This window comes from Diabrotica undecimpunctata, chromosome 1 (genome assembly GCF_040954645.1).
Source record: "Diabrotica undecimpunctata isolate CICGRU chromosome 1, icDiaUnde3, whole genome shotgun sequence".
NCBI classification, from domain to species: Eukaryota; Metazoa; Arthropoda; class Insecta; order Coleoptera; family Chrysomelidae; genus Diabrotica; species Diabrotica undecimpunctata.
This window is the reverse complement of record NC_092803.1, coordinates 161,496,165-161,521,722: the sequence shown is the minus strand read 5'-3', so window position 1 is coordinate 161,521,722 and position 25,558 is coordinate 161,496,165. Positions and strand designations below refer to the sequence as shown.

At 32.0% G+C, this 25,558-nt stretch overlaps 1 protein-coding gene across 1 annotated transcript in view; it reads left to right on the top strand.

The window, feature by feature from the left end:
• LOC140432451 (uncharacterized) overlaps window positions 1-24,809 on the top strand; it is an 80,573-nt gene extending 55,764 nt beyond the window's left edge. Inside the window, exons 2-6 of the mRNA XM_072520360.1 lie at window positions 329-575; window positions 816-1,022; window positions 4,553-4,675; window positions 20,036-20,245; window positions 23,694-24,809. Of these exons, the coding sequence (XP_072376461.1) occupies window positions 329-575; window positions 816-1,022; window positions 4,553-4,675; window positions 20,036-20,245; window positions 23,694-23,725 (819 nt within the window). The 3' untranslated portion in view covers window positions 23,726-24,809. The remainder of the gene's footprint in view (window positions 1-328; window positions 576-815; window positions 1,023-4,552; window positions 4,676-20,035; window positions 20,246-23,693) is intronic.
• The last annotated feature ends 749 nt before the right edge of the window (window positions 24,810-25,558 follow it).

Sequence of the window (25,558 nt, the reverse complement as noted above, 5' to 3'; positions counted from 1 at the left end):
CGTATACGTCTGCTTCATCGACTTTGAAAAGGAATTTAACCGAGTACAAGATACACTTTTTAAGTACCTACCAGTAGCAGTACTGAACTACTACGATTTAAGACTTACTTTACTTTTTCGTGTCCGGATCCAAATGTTTGATTTTCCTGGCCTTAATCCGGCTTGCTGTTCGATTCTTCGATAATATTTTCGACGCGTTGCATTATCATTCGTTTAAACAGCTTAAACAAGTTTCATAGTATATTATAAATAATCATTGATACTGTGATTTATTGTTTAATTTTTTTTGGTAGCTGTCGATACTAATTGTGTCATTTTTTATTTTCAGTCGCTTCTTCCCAGTTTTGGAAAGGAGTCAGCACATGTGATAAAAAGAGGGCTGATGTGGCAACAACGCGACAGATTATTCAGCAGATGGAAGGAGCGATATTTCATCCTCACTAGAGACTATTTGCACGTATTTAGAAGGGCTTCAGGATCAGATCGAATTTCTGAGATGGGGCAATTCCTCTTCAAAGTTAAGCTCATCGATATCGTCAAAATCGAATGGGAGAATAAAAAATCTTATAGTACAGGTATGTAGGGAAGTGTGTTTAATCGTTTTAGTTTATTTGATATCATTTTATTTTAACAACAAAAATGCAATAAAAAATTATTTAATTAAAAATACTAATTGTCCTAAAATATTTTCTAACTACAAATTTACTGTTGTCAAGTTATTATTGACAATATATAAGACAATTTTTTAAACTACATTGTCCACTGTTTTCTATATAAAGTGTTCTACATTCGATAAAAACTGATCCTCTTTTCAGTTGCCTTAGTTCTTGGTAGGGATGGAAAGATTTACCTAAGGTCATCTGAGGGGCTCGAAGACTGGTTCGAATTGCTAGAAGAATGTATGTTCACTAGTAAGGAGAGAAGAAAAGCACTGAGGTATTCCCATAACGACAATAACAAACCGAGAGACAACAATAATATACCGAACTTGGATGAATGGATTGCTTCTCGTCAAAAAATTGGTAAGTCATTTGTAATGTTTAGTTTAAAGGTCAATACTTTTTTGTTTAAATATTTTTTACTTTTTTTTTCGACATTATTATTATATTTCGATAAACATTAGTTGGATGAGGATGGCGAGTTCAAATTGAATTGCAGAACTAAAGAAATTTAAACTCTTCTTCTCTTTAAGATAAAGGTAATATTTAGTAAACATTTAAGGTTACAAATAAATGCACTGGAAACGAAAAACTATTGTAGTGTTGAAGTCCGTACATTTTGTGAACCACAGCTAACGTCGATTATGATGAAGTTGAGCTGAGTTGAGATGAAGTCTGAATAGCAAATAATACTAACAATTCGCCGATACACCACAGAATTAACGCCGAGCTTCCAACTTCTCAGCAGGTTGGAGTAGCCCGGTAGCTCGAGGCCATTCGCGCAACCGACCGGGTAATAGCGTTTGGTATAAAAAAATATGTTTTACTCGTGCATTGTTTTTTGGTATATTTTTTTTTTCTTGAAGAACAGGAAGTGAGACAAATTTGGTATAATTTTTTGATTCTTTTCTTCTAAAGCAATTAGCTTCACGTTGCCAATGACTTTATATTCATATATCTTCACCAGTTGATTCGATTTTAATACAAACTTGAAGTAATTCTAAATTTACTTATATCTCTTAATCGCTTAATCCTCCTTGGAGTACTCGTAGTTTTTCTTGCCAAATCTGAAAACCACATATGGCTTACTTTTAAGTTTAAGTTACAAATGCTATATTTTTTAATTTGTTTCTGAACTCTAAAAAAAAAATTCTATTACAGTACCACATCTAGCCTCGTTGTCTTTGCGTTTCTTTTAAGTGAGGTGGTGTTGTGGTTGTGTTTCGGAAGTCTTTTTTAGGCCTTAGTCTTGTGCCTCTTCAAAACGTATTTGTGGTTGAGGGTGGCAGCACTGGTCTCGTTGATTGTTGGACTCGAGTTGGATGGTGATTGTAGTGGTCTGGTGTTCTGCGAAGAAAGGTATCTTCAAAATAGAAAGGGTTTGAAGAACCTTTGAAAGAAAAAACTCTTTTCAGAATGTTTTATTTGTTTGTTATGTTTTGACAAATTCTAATTGTTACGGGTTCAGAGCAGCTAATGCTGTTATTTCCATTTAGTCAAGTATAATTGTGTAATGGGATCGGAAAACCACAGAAAACCGATCCCTCCCTGTCCGTGTAAAAAGCTTTAAGTAAGCTATTTATCTAAGTGCGGTAACAAAGAGGTGTTGCCTTTAGGGATTGATGTATTCGTCAGGGAGTTCGTTGTTGGCGGAGTACAGCTTTTTTGTGGGTAGGAAGGGTATTTTTGTTAGGGTGGGAGGGTATCTTCAGAAGAGAAAAACCTTGGACTGTAATGTTTTATTTGTTGGTTATGTTTTGACAAATTCTAATTGTTACTGGTTGAGAGCAGCTAATGCTGTTATTTCCATTTAGTCAAGCATAATTGTGCAATGGGATCGGAAAACCACATAAAACTGATCGCTCTCTATCCTATCGGAGGTATACCTTATGATTAGAGAGGAGGGCCTCTCAAGTATGGTAGGAATGTTCGATAGGTAATGTATTAGGTTGGAGGGATAGTCGTAGGATTAGTTATTTACTTTACGCAAAATACTCCTTTTCAACGCCAGCAGATGTTATGTGAGGTCTCGAATGAGCAGAGCGTAGATGTTGCCTCGAATTTGCCACATGGAGCGTTGAGTAGGCAGATTCTCTTTCTAACCTTGTTACGGGTTGGCATCAGATCTTATCTCCAGTTTAGTGTTTTGGTAAACACCATTCCTAGATACTCCGATACTTCTTTGTTCTGCACGCTGTGTGTGGTAGCCGCTAATGATTGGATGCCTGAGGAATATAAAATGTGTTTTTATTTGACTCTTCATCTCCTGCACCACCTATCGATATGGTTCAGGTGATTTTGAGCATGCCTAGCGATGATATATATATATATATATATATATATATATATATATATATATATATATATATATATATATATATATATATATATATATATATATAGTATAGTCCAAAGTATTACACTTTACGGTTCGGAAGTATGGGACGTCACCAAAGCTAATAGAAACAAACTTATGACGACAGAAATGGATTATCTGAGACGAAGCTGCGGTAGATCGAAACTAGAGAGAGTTAGAAACGAACCAATAGGAAACGAAGTGAAAATGGAGCGAAATATTAATGATGACATAGAAAGAAAACAATTAATCTGGTTCGGATATGTTAAAAGAATACCAGAGTACAGGTGGCCTAGAAGAGTACTGGAATGAATCCCTCCTGAAAGAAGAAAGAGAGGACGACCACGGAGAAGTTGGCGCAACGATATTGATGAAGCAATGGCGGCAAAAGACTTAGGGACTTAGAAGAGGCAACTGCATATGACAGAAAAATATGGAAATTGGGGGCGGAGAAGAGGCGACAGCCGTAATCAATCTGTTACTATATATATATATATATATATATACATATATATATATATATATATATATATATTTATATATATATATATATATATATATATATTTATATATATATATATATATATATATATATATATTTATATATATATATATATATATATATATATATATTTATATATATATATATATATATATATATATATATATATATATATATATATATATATATATATATACGCCAATACGTCCTCTGATTTTAACGTTTATTACAGTTTCAAAGTATTTGAAATTAATGTATTTTCAAGTTATGTAAAATGAGCGTGTATCTTTTGATTAACATGACAGCATCGTTATTTGATTACATTTAGGGCAAACAGGCCCTCTCTAGTACTTAACCCTATATTTTTTTATATATTCTCCGAGTATATCGTCCAAGACTTTCTCGATGATCGGAACAATATTTTAAGTCCACTTGTTTTTTTTTTATTTTCTGAATGTTATTTCTGTTGTCTGCAAAATAATTCGTGTATATATTTAGTCAGTCTTTGTAATTGGTTTTTTAGGTGTGTCATGAGATTTTCATCTTTGTCCTTATCTACACCGACCTGACTTTTCCTGTTCGTTTCTATTTGGTATCTCTTTAACTTTTTTCTTATACACATTAAAAACATTATTATCCAAAATTTGGTTCTCGTGGTAGTTTTGTTAAGATATTTATTACCCACTGCTTTTGTCGTTGTATTTATAATGATATTTAGTTTATTTGTTTTCTTTCTTTTTATATTTCTTCTTTTCTTTCTTTCTTTTTAATTTCTTTCTCTATATCTTGTGGTAATCTTCATTTCTCAGTTTATTTATGTCAAACGCTTTTACAATAAATTTTTTGACCTCTTTCTAAGTCTAATCTAATGTTTAGAGGTATAGTTTTCTACATTTGATGACGTTACAGTATTATAATGATATACCCGCTATCTAGTTTCTCATTTTTTTCTGCTGTAGATAGAAAATGAACATATTATACTATGTCACAAGCAGGCAATATATTTTTCATTCTTGTAATTTTTATTTTTTTTAGATTTAGGACGATTAGTAACTGCAAGTATGAACTCAAGACAAGAAACAACAGTACGAAGGCGATACAGGCCACAAACAGAAGACGATGACTGGATACCTCCCTCATTGGATAATAGACTTTCTCGTAAGTATTTGAAACAATTTTTTTAATTCGAAGAAAAAGACAATTTTTTTAAATCATCTTCAAGAGATGTATTAATTATAGTTATGCGTGGCTTATTTAAAGTTGTGGCTTATTCCCAATAAAAATAGTCAACTGTACTAAGATATGCTCCACAAAAAAATAGCTCTCGAAAGAAATTATAGTTAACTTACCAAAAATTTCAGATTACAAATTATATCCGTGGCAAGAGTGATACAAATCAGTCTGGAGTCATTCGATTACTGACTTTTATGTCGCACCACTGTTTATCTTCGTTTACAGTCCATCTAATTTACAAACCGTTGCACGTCATTATCTATGTCAGAGATCGAAGTTGACATAGTTGTCAAAGTATAAAAAAATCCTGAATCCATTTTAAATCAAATAGGTCACATAATTATTATTATACTCTTTACTACGACTATTTAAATTCTTACGTGACATTTTTGAAATAAAACACACTAATTTTGTTCTAAAAAGAACAGATTTTATTAAATAGGTAAAAATATAAAACAAGAGGTATTCACTTTAAAATTTAAAACAATAAAGTACAAAAAGTGTCAACACCGCAACTGTCAAATAAGTGTTAAGAATTTATGCCAAAATTCACCTTCGTTCGATTACAGTTACAGTGTGTTCCGAACAAATGTTCTTTATAAAAACGCTTTATAATGCATTTATACAAATTAAATGAAACATATTGTTGTCTATTTCTTTAAGTTAACATTAATAGAAATGCCAGTGTACTCGGCAAAGTGATTCTAAAAAAGAACACACCTAACGCCTAAATATTTCGTGTTGGTATCATGTGACGTCACGGGCTATGACGCCGATGGCGTGCAACGGTTTGTAAATTAGATGGACTGTATGTTGTTTTTAATGTGTCATATCATTCCCATCTTGGACGGAAATGTAATTGTTACAACGTTGCACTTGGTCCTTCATATTTGTTGAGAGTAAAAGTATAATAACACAAAAATCAAAAGGAACCCGCACATTTATCGGGATCCACAAATAATCATTCAAAGAGCCGCATGTGGTTCGTCAGCCGCAGTTTGGTGTATACTGAACCGTATTTGTTTCCACTACTATCCCACCCAACTCCAGGTAAGTCGTTTCCGTTTTCACATGGTGCAAAGTCAAGTTTTGAGTTGGTAACTAATCCATATTCTATAGAATAATATTTTATTTTATAACAGAACATTTTTGTTTTAAACGAAGTTTATAACTTCGAATTGGTATCGGAAAAAGAAAGAAACATATAACTTACAATATCAAAATAATTTATTTCACTTATCCGTACTTTACGTTACTTTACAGTACCTACAGAATTTTGTTGACTATGAAAAGCTTTGGGCAACATTCATCCTTCCCAGTTCTTTCAGTTTATGAGTTATTAAATAAACAACATTTGTGTAAATAATTATACAAAATGATCAAATATGTTTAAATAAGAATGAGCTTCTTCATCCCCTCCATATTGTTTTATCAACATAAAATTGTCAAAAATTGTGAACTGTTCCTTTGATGCTCCACCATTCAGTCCCTGACTATTTTATTACGATATCTTGAAGAAATCAGTGTGTATTAGTAAAAATGGATCACACCAATTTTCCTCGACATATTCCAACCCAAATACAAACTTTTTAGAATGCAATCGTTCTTCAATGATATAAAATAATGATTTTAATATGACCACCACTCATATTCTATGACCTAACTATCGTCTTTCTTTTTTAGTTAGATTATTTTGAAAAAAAAATTAAATTCATCTTAAATAAACCACAAAAAATTTGTTGCTGAACGTTTAGACTGTAGTATATTTTATGTGTTTCATCGAATGCATCAGTCTTTTTGAACAGCCGAAGATAATTATTCGTCAAAAGGTTTTAAAAACCATTTTCAACACAATTCGAGATGTTATTCACATAAATTAACTGTCATTCACTGTCATTTGTCAATGTAATGTCATTTTAAAAATATTAGTAAATAATAGTTAGTATTTTTAAGTATGGTTTATATAGCAGACATACATTAAAATAAAGTATAAATTATTTCTTGTCAATAAAACACCATCTGTTGCTATATCTAACAGTGTAAAGACCGATTTTTATGTTTTATCTAACTGCTCTTAGCAGTATAAATGACGTTGATTTCATACAGTTTTACAATAACAGTATCCCATTACTGTGATGTGCATCTGACCGTCACAATGAGGAAGGTGAACGAGAAGTCGACTTTGATAGAAAAGGTATCATTACGCGGCAAGCGCGAACTGTACTTATGACAATTTCTCCATTTGTGCTAGTTTTAATTTATAGTAATGATTCGGAAATAAACGACTAAGGAATATGTAAACTATAAATTTTATATTTTAGTTTATGGTATGGTTGTTTCAAAAAGGAAATAAATAATATAGTCCATTGAAATGTTACATTTTTTATGTTTTAGCGTGAATTTCTTAGAGGACACAATTTTATTTTTTTGATGGGTTGGGAGGGTAAGTATAAGCTTAAGTTCAAGTTTGTGGGGTCGTTACCCTTGTCCCCTGTGCTTGTCAACCGAACGCCATCTTGGAAAAAGGGGGGAAGGGTTTTCGCGCTGTATCTCGTAAACTAGCAACCCTGCAAAAAATTTTATAAGACATTATTTCTAGCAAATTAAATTGTCTATAACTTTATTTTCTTTACTTTTAACCGTAAAATAGAAAATAAAAAAGTTATAAACAAAAATAATTAAAAATTTTGGAACAAATTTTCTTTTTGGGCCTTTTTCTCAGGCAAAATAAATAAATTTAGATGAAGTATTCAATTAATAACAAAATAGAATTAAATATCATTTGGTAGTAAATTTAATTATTTTATAAACTAAATAAGATATCTAAAAATATAAAAATTGTATTTATATGGAATTATTTTAAAACGAGAAATGCCATAAAAATTTAAACAGATGATTTAATATTGTTTTTAACTAATTGACATTTATAGCTTTTAAATTTTGACAATCATTGCAAATCGAATCTGTTATTGACAGATATTCTTTTAATTTTTTAATTCTCATTTAATGTCTATATTTTGTTAGTTATTTTTCATCCAGTTTTTAATTTAAACTTGTTAATACTGCGCTAGAAGAGGTAACCACCAACTATACCATATTGATGGGAAACGTAAACGCAAAAATAGGCCACAAGCAGGATAATTCGGAATTTGTACTTGGACCTCACGGATATGGCGACAGAAACGAAAGGGGTTAAACTCTTATAGAATTTCTTCTGCAACACAGACTATATGTCATGAACACCCATTTTAAAAAAAGCCCCCAAAGAAATTGGACTTGGCAATCACCAAATGGCTTCAACAAGAACAAAATTGACTTTATCTTTACTAACAAAAAAGGTGCTGTTCAAGACGTAACTGTATTAAATCAATTTTCAACCGGAAGTGACCATAGAATGGTTAGAGCAAAGGTAGTCTTGAACGTAAAGAAGGAACGAAGAAATATAGTAGTAACAAGGACTAAAAATGTTACGTTCACTGCGATTACTAACACAAGGGCATACCAGGAAGAAATAGATAGAAACCTTCAGAATGACGTGCAAGATAAAACCGATATTGAACAACTTAACGAAAGGTTGGTGGACGCTCTAAGGAAGGCACAGAAAAACTGTCAAGTTAAGCAAACAAGAAAAAATAAAAAAACTTACAGAAGTCACAAGGAACCTAATGCAAAAAAGAAGGGAAATGAAATATAAGCACACAGTGAACATCGCAGAGCTGAGGAATTTAAATAAAACCATTTCAAAAGCTGTTAGGAAAGACATAAGGGATTTTAACACTAAAGAAACAACTAATACCATAGAACAAAATAAAAGCCTTAAAGTTCTAAAACGAAAGTTGAAAACAAGAACCAGGAACATTAATAAGCTAAAAAATAGACAAGGACATGCTGTATATGAACAACAAAAAATTATGAAAATTATCGAAGAGTACTATAGAACATTATATATCGTCGAGATGCTCACATTCCAGAGATGGAAATCCAAGCCATACAAAATCAAGGATCAGAGGAACTTCCAGATATAACCGAAGAGGAAATCGAATCAGCGCTGAAAGGTATGAAGAACAGTAAATCACCTGGAGAAGATGGCATTGTAAGTGAAATGCTAAAATTAACAGGCGAATGCGTCATAAAAGCTTTAAAAACCCTTTATAATGCCTGCCTCTTTGAAGGAGTTACACCAGAAAAATGGAATAGTGCCATTATGATAATATTGCACAAAAAAGAAGATGTAACAAAAATTGGAAACTATAGACCTATAAGCTTGTTATCTCATTTATATAAGCTCTTTATGAGGATAATTACTAACAGACTGGAATCTAAGCTGGATTTTCACCAACCATTAGAGCAGGCCGGATTTTGAGGTGTCTTTGGAACGAATAACCACCTACAAGTAATAAAATCGTAATAAAATCCTTAATAGAGAAAGTTACAGAATACAACAAGCCATCGATATTAATATTTGTAGACTTTGAGAAAGCGTTTGACTCAGTCCAGCATAGCTCCATGTTAAGACCTCTTACAGAGTGCAGTATTGATCATAGATACACAACTCTTCTTCGGAATATATATAATAGCGCAACAGCTGCAGTTAGAATGTATTATGACAACACAAATACATTTCCCTTCTAGAGGGGTATTAGGCAAGAAGATACCATCTCTTCTAAGATATTCACCGCTTTGTTGCAGAGTGCTATGAGAAACAATAATTGGGAGAATATTGGAGTCAACATAAATGGAGAATTTCTGAACAACTTGAGATTTACAGACAACATAGTCCTTATTGCAGAGCGGGTAGATCATGCCTGCCAGCTTCTTCAAGACCTTCAGAGCTCGTGTACACGAGTTGGACTCAAAATTAATTTCTCCAAAACACAATATATGACCAACCTAGTACTGGCGAAAAACATCTCAACTAACGGCACGCAAATTGAACAGGTGTATAGCTATAAATATCTGGACCACGAGATTAAATTAGGAAGAGATAATCAAACAACGGAGCTAAACAGGAGAATAGGACTGAGACTCACTTCCGTGAGTGAAACGATGTGAAGAACCGCTGTTTTGTGACCCCATCTGTGACGACGCCATATTGTGGCGCTAATTCCGTGACGAAGCCATCTTATCTCACTATTTCCGTGGCGCTCGCCTCAGGATTTTACTGTAAAGAAAAAAGTAATAACGGCAGTATAAAAGCTTCGCTTCAATAATAAAATTGGTTTGCTTTATTACAATATGCCTTTTATGCACTCATTATTTTTGCTTACTAGTATTTATTTCGTCAAAGTCTTATCATATGTCATATTTTACTGTCTTTACTCTATTTATACAAAATTAAACTGTCCCAGTTTGTTTTTGGATGTCTAGTTCTCCAGATATTCCACAATGTCTTGTATGATCTATTCTGTAGCATCAACTTTCTACGCAACTGTGGTATATTTTTTTTTAAACTGAATACTTTACCATGCGATGTACATATGTTGACTATATTCCTTCATACTAGCAACAGAGTAGGGGGATTGTTGAGAATTGCGTGGTAGTGTTATCCTACCCATAATCAGTCGCCAGAGCCTCGTTCTATGCAATATGCGTCTTCACAGAATTTTTTTTATTACACGTCCGTCGCCTAAATTTTTCTCTTGTACTTTTAATTAACTCATTGTTAATCTCATTTTATCCTGCTATTTTCCTGATTTTAACTGTTTCACCGCTACCGTCATCTCTAGCACTTAATTTGTTATTATTAATGCTTCCTTTAGTAAACATTTAAAATACTATTCCGCTATATTACGTATTTGATCTACGATTATTGACTAATTTAAAATTTTCTTTATTTAACATAAATTTTAATATTTAGAAACCAATCTAGACCTTTTTGTGTCAAGTTCAATCATAAGTCTTAAGAAATTCAAGTAATCATGCAATATTCAGCGACTGTGCTACATTTTGTTGCAAAGAATTGCATGGCTTTGCATCGACTTTGCAGAATAACAACTTTCTCATAAAAAAAATATGATCACAGGTGCACCACATACATATATATCGTAGACCTAGCGTCACGGGCAACTAGACCAAAAAGAAAGTGTTCTAAAAGACCGTGTTAGATTAATTATTTATACAAATAAATATTTATATACATAAATATTATACTATACTAACTATAACTTTTTAAATTTATCAACGATACAAAATATTAACTAAACTTGAAAGAGTAAAAAAATTTTCTACTTCTTAACAAGACTTGGAAACATTGCTACTAAGTATAGATATTTACAGACACGGTTATCATGGCAAAAAAATAGAATTAGCTACAGAAAAATTTAGATAGGACGCATAGTTTTTAGACAAAATATTTTTGATCCTTAGGGATCCGTGGCTTGGAATTTAAACTTAAAGTGGATAAAATACTTTTATCCACTTTGTTTATTAATGGCAGTCATTCTTAAATTTGTAACACCTGTTCGTTGTAGATCATCTTTACATGCCTTTAACCACTTTTTTATTGGTCGTCATCTACTTATTCTTCCTTCTTCTCCCACCAATGTACAGTCCATCTAATTTACTTATCGTTGCACGTCATTATCATTGACAGAGATCGAAGTTGACATAGTTGCAAAAGTATAAAAAAATCCTGAACCCATTTTAAATCAAATAGGTCACATAATTATTGCAAAAGTGGATTATACAACAAAACAAATTAATATTTAATGTAAATAAATAGAAACAAAACAAGAGTTAAAAAATAATCTTGTTAAAAACAATTTGAGCCGCTTGTATGTGTCGTATAAAGATGCAAAATGGAATACATAGATATTTATTTTATTTTATATAAAATGTAACATAAAAAGTGTCAACACCGCAACTGTCAAATAAGTGTTACCAATTTATATCAAAATATCACCTTCGTTCGATTACAGTTACAGTGTGTTCCGAACAAATGTTCTTCATGAAAACGCTTTATAATCCATTTATACAAATTAAATTAAACATATTATTGTGTATTTCTTCAAGTTAACATTAATAGAAATCTTTAAATATTATTTCTAAGCGTATATAATAAAATATGTCTAGTGGCTGTAATGCCAGTGTACTCGGCAAAGTGATTCTAAAAAAGAACACACCTACCGCCTTAATAATTCGTGTTGGTATCATGTGACCTCACGGGCTATGATGCGGATGACGTGCAACGGTGAGTAAATTAGATGAAGTATACACTGTCCCGAAAATTAACCGGATACGTGAAGTTTTTTTCATTTTCCTTTTTGAAGTTGAATTGCCCTATACAATAATTAAATATATTTATCAAAATATAAATTGCCTTTATCCATTCGTCTTTTAAAAGTTTGTCATTTTTTGTGGCTAAAAATAAAGTTTTTGTTAAGGTGCTCTTGATAAATCGAATATTTAGTTATAAAAAAATAATGCTTGTTAAATTGATTGTATTCTTTTTTGGAGTAATGTTAGCTGCATTTTTAGGAAAAAAGTTTTCCTGAAAGAATAATTTATAGTGATGCCAGATCAAATAGTGCAACCTGTTGCTCTTGGTAATGATCGCCTTTCCATTTGGTATATCGAAGAAATGCTTGGCGTTCTGCGAAGAACAATAAATAATTTACAAATATTTCGGGCGGACAGCGAAGACCAAGGGCAACAAACGCCGTGGAAGATCGGTTTCTTAGATTTCAATTGCTTCGAGGGCGGATTGTTACTGCTACACAGCTTTGACTAGGAGACTGACAGATGTTCATGGTTTCACCTGATATCGCACGCAGAAGCACGCGAACAAAACTTATCATCTTATATACCTGCTACAGACCTTTTATTGAACGCAGATCATCCAACACAACACGTTTAATTGGGATATGGTAGATTGGTAAAACGTTTACATAGAAACTGTTTACAGACGAGTCTCGTTTTACGAGATATTTACCTGATGGTAGCCAAAGAGTATGAAGAAGGACTGGAGAACGATATGTCCAATGTTGCTTCTCTCCTAGAGTACAGTTTGGTGGTGGCGGTATAATGGTATGGGGCGGCATTTCTTTGAAAGCTCATACAGATCTTGTTACGTTAGAGGAGGTGGTATTAATGCCGATAGATACATTTGAGAATGGTTTTTTTATTGATACACTACATGTTTATAATCTACTATTATACAAAGAGTTATAGTAAATAGTCTGTAAGTAAATTAAGATGAATTAGGTGCCGTATAATGACGGTTCTTTAAGTATTATTGCGGTAGGTCTTCTGGTCATACTCTATTCAGTCTTATTTCGACAAGTGGTTGGGAGGGAATGTCTGGAGGAAGATGTGGTAGCTTATATGCATTTTGTACAGTCACTCTATCTTTGGGTTTCTCTAGTGTTATTTTTAGTATTTTAATCAACTCCGGTATTCAAATACTATTTAGGATTTGATACAGACATTTTCTTATAATTGAATCAGAAGCTTACTTAGTCAATAAAGAAAAGTTTAACTTTGGCACATAAGTAGCTTTCCGGATGAATAAGAAATTAGATTAAACAAAAAGGTGGTATCGGACTTTGAGCAGGAGAATACAAATATAATATTTGAAGAACGAAATATAGAACACTTTTTTTATGTTCTGAACTACTTACTTTACAATCAATAATTTCTCTATAAACTCGTGATATACTTTAGTGAATCTTTGAAAAAAAAACTGTTTTTTATGCTAAATCTCGCTAGAGAAACACTTTTAGATTGTGTAGATGATTCCTTTCAACATAAAATCTCAAACAAAAAAACAATATGCTATGAATCACTCAAGATGTATCTAGTTAATGTTGGATTATCATCTGTAACGTTTTATAGACAGTGGCTGTACATTCCCAAAAATCACGCGGGAGTAATATCCTGAGTGGGGTACAATAAACAAAACAAAATATAGGAGTGTAACGTTTGAAATTGTTTTATATAAATATCTAGTAGTGTAATAAGTCGACAATTTATTCGAGAGTTTAAACAATAAATAAAAATAACGTTTTTTTTCTTTGTTCACGTGTTCAAGAACGAGTTGCTGCTGCATTGAAACTTATTTTGAACAGTGTGACATTAATAAAAAGATATAACAAAGTGGAATTTTAAAGCAAAAAATTGGGTATATTTTTGAGACATTATAATGCAGATGCAAAATGTAGTTGTAAAAGCCGAGTTATTAAGAAAACGATGTTGTCAGCATTTATGTTAGTTCCTTTGCCTCCCCTTTTATCACTTTTCCAGACCTTGCTAAGTTATATATATATATATATATATATATATATATATATATATATATATATATATATATATATATATATATATATATATATATATATATATATATATGCATTTTTATGCTTAGTATTTAAAGAATACTTTGTACAGTGTATTTTGTATTTAAGTTTTTTTTTCATATAAGTATCATCATCAAGGCCTTTCGTTCCCGATGGAATGTTTGCCGTTCTTACTTAGAGCTCTTTGATTCGCGTATTGCGGTGAATCACTCCACATTCTTTTTGTTTATTTTTTGAGTTTTTTATATGACTTGGTTTTCGTTACAATTTTCTTCCACTTATTTCAAGTTGTGACTAGGTCCCTCCAGTTTCTCGCTTTCACTTTCAGGATTTTAATATCTTTCATGACCTGGTCCTCCTATCTCTCTAGGTCTTTCCCTTGGTCTTTCAGTGCTTTCCATGTGGTGATCTTAAGATCGTTATTTCTTCTCTCTATGCGTCCTAGTCATCTGAGTCTCTGCGTTTTAATAAATCTAATTTTGTCTCTTATTTGATGGTTCACTCTTCTTTTCATTTCCCACTTTTCTATTCTTATCGGGTCCATAATTGTTTTGAGGATTTTTCTTTCGAATATTCTTAATTTTTCTTCATCTTTATCTGTGAGGCACATCGTCTCAGCTGCATATATTAGTACTGATATGATTGCAACTCTGTATATTTTCAGTTTTGTACTTCTAGATAAGTTCTTACCCTTCATTAGCCTATGATATCTCCTGTATGTTTTGTTGCCTGCTAGTATTCGCTCCATCACTTCTCTTATTTTTGGGATTCACAATTACTACCAAGTATTTAAATTGTTAAATTCTTTCAAAAGTGTAGTTGTCTATCTTGATTTCTTCCCACTTGTTATCTTATCTTCTAGAGCAGATTAGATATCTTGTTTTTCCTTTCTTTAATTTCTAGACCTCTTTTCCGTATTTCATTTGCTAGGATTGTTAATGTTTCTTTTAATATTTCCTTATCACTTCCCATAAGAACTATGTCATCTGTATATGCTAATATTTGTGTTGAGGAGTGGGCTATAGTTTCTTCAATTCCGCTAGCCTTGACTGTTCCTTCCACTGCTGTAGTGAATAGTGTAGATGACAGGGAATCGCCTTGTCGTTTCAGGAATCAGAATTAGAATTTATCTTAATAAAAAAATAACTAGCCGTTATCAGTAAAACTATCACCAAAATAATTTTAAACCCTTAGTTTTATACATGCTAGAACCAACGATGGGTTTATAAGATACTCTGGTACTGCTTTTAGACACAAAATCACAGATTTTTAACTATATGAATCTTTTTCGTCAGTCCTGACTTTCCGGAGGGAGTATAGTGGCAATCCTGATGTCGTGTATTATCCGTCTCCAAAGATCTCCGTCTCTAATCATTTGTTTAACTCATGTGTAAGTCTTTTTATTATGGAACGCGAAGAGCATCGCAATTGCAGCGGTTTCCGGATCTTCCCTTCAGGCCTTGAAAATCCAGGAGAGAGCCACGTGAAGTTTCGCGCCGGTTCGTACACATATCCGCAACAGGTCTCTAGTCGATAGAATAGTGTAGATGAGGAAAGTCGGAAATTGGATCCGTAACTTCGGGATAAGAATTGGCTCTGAGGATCGCGGCGTGTCGGGATTGGCGAGGAAGCGGATTGCGGCTGACGTACCGTAAGTGGGCAAGGTGAAGTGAGCCTAATTCTTACGAGTTGGATTTCATGGATCCGAGTTCGGTCCCATGCTTTGGCCTCACGTGGAACCGTCTTGCTGCGAGGTTCTGAGTTACTTTTGAGTGCTTGGATGTCCTCAGCTTGGTTAGCTAAGAACTGGCAACTGTTTCATTTTTATCGTCCAAATTACTCCTGTAATTTAATCGATCCATCTTGTTGGAGATCTTCCTCGTGATTTTCGGCCTTCTATCTTTCCTTTTATAACAAGTCTTTTCATGTTTTTTATGTCTACTCTCATAACATGTATAAATTAGTTTATATGGACTTTGCTGAATAGCCATTTGCTGAGTTTTAGCTCATTTAGAATTAAATTATTTGTCCTGTGGTCGGTCCACGGAATTAGCAACATTCTTCTCCAACAGAACATTTCAGTGTCGTCTATCTTTCTTCTTTCCGATTATCGTTGGTCCAATATTCACATCCGTATATCATGATTGGGAATATTAAGCAATTGATCAACCTTATTTTTAGAGTTCGTGAAATTTGGTAGTCGTTTCGTATTTTTGCCATCTTTCCTACGGCGACTTCTGCTAGATCACATCTACGTTTTATTTTTTCCTGTAATGATCATCTGTTTGTGATAAATGATCCCAGATATAAGTAGTCTATCCACTATCAATATCTTTGTCTTTGATATGTTAAACTGCAGACCAATAATTTGACTTTCGTTTTAGACCAGTCGTATGAGATCAAATAACTCTTCTTGACTATTTGCAAGAAGGCTGTGTAGTTTGCAAAACGTAGGTTATCGACTATTTTAAGATCTCAGTAAACTATATGGATATGGATATGATCATTAAGTTAAGGTGTTGAGGCATGGACTCTTAAACAGAAGAATGTTAAAAATCTTGAAAGCTTTGAGATGTGGTGCTACCGCCGTATACTAAAAATAAGTTGGGTGGATAAAATTACAAATGAAGAGGTAATATGCAGAATAAATAACGATCCAGAAGTTATACTGAATATAAAAAGAGAAAACTTGAATACTTTGGCCACCTGATGAGAGGACAAAAGTACACATTCCTACAAAATATAATGCAAGGAAAAATCCAAGGACGCAGAAATCCAGGCCGTAGAAGAATGTCCTGGATGAGAAATTTAAGAGAGTGGTTTGGCTGTACCACTAACGAATTATTCAAAACAGCAGTAAATAAAATTAGAATCGCCCTAATGATATCCAATCTCCGATAGGAGAGGCACTCAAAGAAGAAGATGATTATTAAAAAAATTGACTAGTGAAAAGGTAATACCAATGTTAGAAGAAATTAATTTATATCTTAGGTCTTTCATACTTCATAAAAATTTGTAAATCTTTGCAAATACATATAGTTAGAATGTTATAAAACGAATGTTCGAATTGTCAAAATGTTTCAAACTATCACTTTGCTTATTTCAATTATATTTCAATATAATTTAAACAAGTGGACAGGCAACAATATTTCACATCCCCGTCATAGTTACCAAACAAGCCATACCTTGTTCTCATTTCAACACAGTCTTTAACAATGTTTAAATAATTGCCCATTTTGACGAGTCGTCAGTATAATATGTAGAAAGCGCGTTCAGCGTGAGGTTATAGCTATTTAATGAAAATTTGTATCACTTTCTTTTCGGTAATCCAACCATGAAGATCACTAAGAACTTACGCAACGATACAATCATACTGTTTGCTGTTAATTGAGATTTTTCTAATTTCTGAAATTATAAATTACAATTAAAAAAATATGCTGCGGTTGGATTCGATTTTCTTTCGAATAAAAGAGATTCGTATCATGTGGCAGAATCGGAGAAGCGTAACTGATCTTGCGTCAGAGTTTTAAGTATTAGGAAACAAAGAAATAAATAATTTATACATGTTTTATAATATTATTGAGTTGGCAATGTTAATGCTCTGCGTAATAATAAAAAATATCTCTTGAAAATAATATCAAAGTATTAAATTGAAAGCCGCGTTCACGGATATTGACTAAGGGATATCAGCTGTGGGAAGTGATCCCGCATAGGGATAAAGAACAAGAGGATGATGATATTTGCTGTGGGTACAAAGCTGGGAAAATATTCCGGACCAAAAACAAGGAAAAAAGTATTGAAACCTTCAGCTCTCTACACAAAAATACTATTAAAACTACAAACGATGACCTCAGAATCTACTCACTCAAATATTATATTTGTAAAATGCAAAGAAATGCAAAGAATACCATACGAGAAACCTCATAAGTAATCTTCTAAAACTGTTCCTAAAGATAATCTATAAGAGAATTTACGAGCTGTGTAAAAGTCAAATTTCCCCTAACCAGGGTATTGGGGTCGAGTTCATAAATGTGATTGGTAAGAGAGGGGCTTTGTTTTCAGAAGGAGTTTTATGGATGTCTGGTTGATAAAACGTTCGATCACGGCAAGGTGATGCAGATACTAAAAGAAGCAAGAATTAACAACAAAGATCTGAAAATAATTGAAAACTTAACTGGAATCAGACCGTAAATCTCACAATTAGTCCAGTCGTCAAAGATTTGACCTTTAAAAATCATACAAACAAACTGAATTTTCCTAAGAATATCAATTTTGAAACCCCAAAAAGATGCCAAAAAGTTTATTACTCCTACTCTCGATTTTCCCCTAAAACGCTTACTCGTCGGGAGCGGAAAACGGAAAAAATCGATTTATTAAGAATCTGTACGCCGTAAAAAAAATGTTTCAAATACAAAATGTAGCTGAGAACGGTAATAAACCGTTCTTTCAGAAACAATGCTTCAAGCGACTGGCGATTTTAAATGTCAGTTACGCGATCTAATTCAATTTTAAATAAAATTTGTATCAACTCGTCGGTAAAAATTCGATATCTTTTGATCAGAGTGTCATATTGACAAAAATCAAAATGCGTTTTAAAGCAGAAGAGTCCAGCTTTTGTATACAATTTTTGTATTTAGCTGCAAATGAAGTCAGTTTCTACAAATCTGTACAATAAATAAACGTTGCTTGATTTTTACTATTTTTTATGATTCTCACGAGATCAATAAAATTTATCACTTCCATTGACCGACGTAGTGGAACTTCCATTGTTAGAGCCTAATTCTTAAAACTTATAACAGGAAATGACTTAACGAAGACATTATTGGGTATTACATGTAAACACGCATGGAAAAAACGTCAAATAAACTTAATTTTAAAGTAAAATTGTGGCTTATTCCCAACAAAAATAATAAATTATAATATTATACGTATATAGTAGAATTTATCTCTTAATACAGTCTTTTAGTATAACAATAAAAAACAATGGTTATTGTTTGATTATGAAATTGATAGACATACAAGAAAATAAAAAATGTACCCATTAAAACACTTCACTGAGCACTGGTTTGCTGAAAATAAAAAATGGTTTTTTATCTGTTGCCACAGAAAATTTCAGCACTTTGGCAGAAAACAAAAAGAAACACTTAATTAAAAAATTAATTTCACCATGCACTTTGTTGTCTATACGGATTTATTTAATGACGAATAATTGGATGAACCTGCTTCCAGTGGTTCTAGACTCAAACTACAATAGGAAACCATATTTAACTGAAGGACACTTTGACATGCTTTATCATCTTAATCTTCTTCTTCTTCTAGTCCGTCTCCACTAATGAAGGTTGGCTATAACCATTGCAAATTCGTCGCTATCTTCTGCTTTTCCTAAGAGCGTCTGTATGTTTAACCTGGTCCAGTCGCGAATGTTTTTCAGCCAGGATATTTGTCGTCTACCAGGACCCCTTTTTTCTTCGATTTTACCCTTCATAATAAGCTGCAACAACTCGTACTTATCATTTCTAAGTATGTGCCCAAATATGCTGTCTTTCGCCTTTTAATGGTGGTCAAAAGTTCTCTGTCTCAATCTACCATCTATCATCTTAACAAGAGATAAACCGGGAAATAGTAAAACTGTAATATAGTTAACTCCCCGAGGCGACGCGGGTCCCTCTTTTACCGGTCTAAATTTAAATCAAACGAGCATTCCTTGACCTTGGATCTTTCTCTCGCCTATGCACGCCATATCTGAAATCCGTGCAAGAGGAACGAGGAAGTGTGAAATAAAAAAAGGATAACCTGATCTCGCTAGCGGCTTCGAGGCTGTATAAATAAACATTTAGATTATACTTATTCTGGTTCTAAGGTTTTAAGACACAAGTCGAAATGTTAAATAAAAACCTTATCTAAAGAGTATATAAGAAAAGCCTACAATACTAATATTGAACTTCCTAATATATTATTGTTTAAAACTAATTCACGTTTTTCTTTATTTCAGTTTTGACTGACATCGACATTAGCACATACGACGATAGTACCATAGGAACTCCTTCTGTGACGTCATACAGACTGAGCGACGACGTTTTTTGTGTACAACCACCATCACTGAGAGCTATGGGATCGTTTAGGTCGTCCAGAGAAACTGGGGCGATATCGAAGAGAAATGACAACGGCAATATTCCTGACACCAAATATTTTAAATTCAGGGGTAAGTTCCTTTACTAAAGAACTAAACTTCATCAAAAAGTCTCTTTTATTTTCTATTTTCTTTTTGACTTCAGTTTAAGTTTTTAGAAATAGTAACTCTCTCGTAGTTTTCACAGTTATGGTGCGAAATATTACTAACATCAAGCGAACCCTGTTACTCTTCACATTTATGTACATCTATAATATATCTAGTACCTCAGTCGAATGACGTTCACATATTTTTTTCCTTTTTAAATATTTTCCTATTTGTTTAAATATTTCCCTTTATTATTTTCATTTTCTACAAATCTTTAAATCATTTTTTTACAGAATTTTTTCTTGAATTTCATCTTATTCTTCTCCTCAGTTGTTAAAACGACATTATATTATTTTCAACTCTACCTATCATAGATTATTCTATTCATTTTTGAACACACATCACTTTTTTGTCGCTTCCACTGGCATTGGCTCTTCTAGTTCAGATTTCATACTTGTATTCTGTATGTAAAGATCTGAGATCTTTATCATCCTTTCTTGTTCTCTAGTTCCAATGTAAATATATAATTTGTTTCTAGACTCTAGAAGTAGAATCTATACGATATGACAAATCTCGGGATATAAAGGCGATAACATTGTCATGATTCATAAGAAATAGTTCCAATACATCTTCTGTGATATAATTAAGGGGAGACAAGTTACGAAAGTCAAAGCCGAAAACGGATTTTTAAAAAATTAATTTTCGTAACAAAATTTATTTATTGAGAACGTACAGGTATGGCAACAACTACAAAACAAAAAGCTCTTAATCTAATTAAACACTGGTATATATAGTCTTTCTATATGTCGTCACACATTGGATAATCCAGGGACGTAACTCCTCCTCCCTTAGAAAGAAGCATATCCTTGGGGTGTGCTTCTTTACACAATAAATTCTTGGGTTTCTTCTTTTCTTCTTTCTTCTTGTTTTCTTTGACGCACAGTTTTACAATATTTAGTTAAATAATATAAAATTAAAATGAAAATTATTATATATATATACAGATTGTCCAAAAACTTGTTTGCTTAAAATAAATTGAATTATTATCTTTTAAATTATATTTTTGTGTTTCTAACTTTTCTAAAATATCTTTAGTCTTTCTAAGGTTAATTGTATTAAGATTTATTGGTGAAAAATTTGAACTTTCATTTTGAAAAATATTAATAGAAGTAATAACTTTTGGAAGATTTATATGAGCAAAGTGATTTTTACTAATTTTTTCTGTTTGGAAGACTTCATTCTTGATTTTCACGGTACATTCAGGAACTGATTCTAAAACGTAGCTTCCATGTATTGGTAAATTTTCTTTTGAGTTTGGGCACTCGATAATTGCTAATTCTTCTTCTGGAACTGTAACTATCCATTTTCCGTCGCTGATTCGTGTAGATTCTATCTTCTTTATCTTTACTTCGAAATATTCACATGACAATGCCTTTTTCTTGAAATTTATTAATTGGACTGCACAAGGGGCTTCCTCGGTTATCGTTAGTTTATTACTTCCTTTTTTATTTTTATTATATCTTACATCATAAGTATTATAAATTCTATCATTGTATCTTAATTTATTATTATGTCGTTCTCTTATGTCATTACAACTCGTTATTTTATGATGAAATAAATTATTTGGAGAACGTCTATCATTTCTAAAATTACTTCGTAAACTAAAGTTATTGGAACTTGTATCCATTGGCTCAGGTCGCATTGAATTTCTGCTTTGATTTTGGATAGGAATAGATGGCTGATATCTAGGTATATTTGGAAATTGTCTTTGAAATTGGTTACCATTATTATTATTAAAACCATTGTTCGAAAAACTTGGACGATTTTGAAAGTTATTATTTGGATTTCTGAAAAAATTATTATTTCTGAATTGATTAGAACTTTGGGAAGAATGTCGATTTGGAAAATTATTATAATTCGAAAAATTCTGATTTCGAGAACAATTATTTCTATTTAGAAATGAAGAGTGTTGTGAATTATTATTTGAATTTCTATTGGAATTATTATAGGATCGAGAATTATTAAAATTTGAGGGTCTTGTATTATTATTTCGATTTTTGTAAGTAATAAAATTTTCTTCTTCTTTAGCGAAAGCCATTGCTTGTTCTATTGAATCAGGATTCTTTAATCTGACTACTAACTGCATGTGATAATTAAGGCCATTTATAAAAGTTTTAAGACAAAGATCTTCATATTGTTGAATTTTTAATATTTTTACATTTAATTGGTCATTAGACATATTTATTTTTGAACAAAGAATGCTTCTAGCATCCTGGATTCTTAAACCAAAATTTTGTGCATTTTCGTTTCTTTCTGGTTTCATTGAAATTATATCTTGTATTAAACAATCAATTGATCTCTGATCAGAAAATGTTACTATAAGAGAATCTTTAATTTTTGCCCAAGAATCAAGTTCTGTTCTTGATGCAATAAGGTCTGCTGCTCTGTCAGTTAATTTACTTAAAACAGTATCACAAAGACAAACATTTATAGGATTATTTGCATCTCTATTGCTATGATTATTTAAAAAATTTTCACATGATTTAATAAATCTATTTAATTGTTTCGGATTGCCATCAAAAGTAGGAATGTTATCTGCTTGATATTTAATTAATTGAAAATTAGGTTGAGCCATCTCGTTAAAAGTTAAATTTACTAAATTATCTAAAATGTCCTCCACAATGAATCAAAAAATATATAATATATAGGTAAAAATATGGATTTTGGTAAAATAGGAAACACTTACATGCATATTTTCATTTTCTATAGACTTCAGACTATTTTTGTTCTTCCGTCTGCACCAATAGGATTCTGGACGATGCTGGTTCCTTCTCCCTGGTCTTGGCTTCTCCAATGGGTTGTGGACAATGTTTGTTCCTAGCCCTGGACGTTTGGCTGTTACCGTACCCGAAATGTAGATTTTTTTTCGTTAATCTTTAAAAAGAAAAATTGCACACGAAATTCGGCAAGGTTAACACGAACACTGTACAATTTCGAAAAATATCCTACTGACTGCGCCAGTTACGAAAGTCAAAGCCGAAAACGGAGTTTTAAAAAATTAATTTTCGTAACAAAATTTATTTATTGAGAACGTACAGGTATGGCAACAACTACAAAACAAAAAGCTCTTAATCTAATTAAACACTGGTATATATAGTCTTTCTATATGTCGTCACACATTGGATAATCCAGGGACGTAACTGACATACTTGAAAACATTAAAAAAAAAGGAAACAAGCCAAGGCACAATATTTATCTTTTGTAACTTTCAACTTTCTTCTACAATTTACGAAAACTCTATTCTAAATATTATCTGTAATATACATGTAGTTTCTTCTTTCTTCGTCTCCCACCCATTTATTTGTTAGAATTATGCTTTCTTTATTATTACGTTTAAGTCATTTCATTATTAATATTTACCTTTCTTTTTCAGAACGTTCATACAGCGACATCCAACGGGTCTAAAATATTCAACACATTCTCACACATTGTTGAACTAGTCATTTCCAAAGTTATATGTGGTCAACTCATACCAAATGGGATTATATGTGAATCGAAATAGTAAACTAGTGAATTTTTTATTGTAATGGTAGGAAGCAATCGTACCTAATAAAAAACTATGCATTTATTATAGAAAAATACGATTCGTTCGTCTCTTTGAACTTTTAAATGCCTTTTTAAACTTTATTTGGGAATGTTTTTCAGTTGTGTTTATTTTATTTATGATTTCATCACATAATCCTTATAAGACACGACAAAGATATCCACAAATGGAAATATTTTAGATTTATTTTTGTTCTTACAATAAAAATTATTTTTAAATTTGTTCAGTCACGTCCATGGTCTTTATTTATGCCTTTTTAAAACTAATTTAACAATTAAACATATTCATTTACTGTCCAAGTACAGTTTCCCATTCGTTTGAGTAATAATTTTCTTACAGAAAAAATCTCTTGGTTACTAAAATTTTTAATTTTGTTTTGTCGTGACATATTCACTCTTTACTTACAAATATTTGGAATTAGAACACATTCACAGTTCTAATGTCACCATTAATAACATTTTACTAGTACATAAAACATCTAGTTTCCCATCAACAACAATCTCGATATTTGTTTTAAGTAGGAATACAAAATTTTAAAAATATTGATAAGTAAATCGGATTTTGCATCTATCTATTTTTAAATAACCCTTCTTTACGTTTAAAAGTACATTATATATGATTTTGATTGATATTGATAAAAAAAATTTCAATTATTTAATAACTTTTTGTTTTTAATTATTCTTTACAAAGAATAAATTTATTTGCAATTCTAGTAAAAATGCATTTTTGGTACGATTGTTTCTTTGGCGATATGTATCTATGTATTTCTGTTCTTTTTGTGTTTTCTGTACTGTTTGCAATATCAGTCAACTCACGCTATTTATAATTATTACCGAATGTACGACAATCTGTAATTGTACTGTACTTGCAATATTGTAATTGTAGGTTTAGAAAATTTTATACATATTTATAGAACGATTAATAAAATGGTAAAATCACAGTAAATTATGTTTTTCTTTCACAGACTATGTCTAAGAATCAAATAATAGTTTTTTTGTGGCATAGACTTTCGTCATTCAGCCAGTCTCGAAAGGTTATAACATATTCCTTAAGAAAGTATATACACATAAGTACAGATTATTTCTCTCAGACAAATGCACAGCGATATCCCTAAGACGAATAATAAATAGAACACGTCAAAGGAAAATACAAGGACAAAGGACACTCGCTTCTCGTCTAGAGGTTTGTCAAGACATTTATTTTAACAGACAAACAATACTGGACCACGGATAAGGTATTGTTACATATAGGATAAACAAAGGGTACAAGTCTAACCCTATACACCCTCATGAAAGTTTTCATGAACGAGTACCAGATTTATAAAGCTATGCATGTGTCTGACAAAAATTCTATAATTAAATTATATATTGTTAAAGAACCTATGCCTAACAAGGACTGTATATTATATGGAGCGTATGTTATTTAGTTAATTTTGTATACAGGGAGTTTGAATGCTGAATAAATTTAGGACATTCAAAGAAGATGTGATCGAGGTCACCTAGCTTACCGCAATGTTTGCAACTATCATCATCGATGACTTTTATTTTAAAAAAATGGCATGGGTAGCAGGCATGTCCAAAGCGTATTCGATTTATAGTAGTACTATTATTACGAGTAGCTTTGAAATTCTGAAACCAGGTTGTTTGAGGTATAATTGATTGTAAAGAGGTATACCTTTTATGGTTTGTAGAACA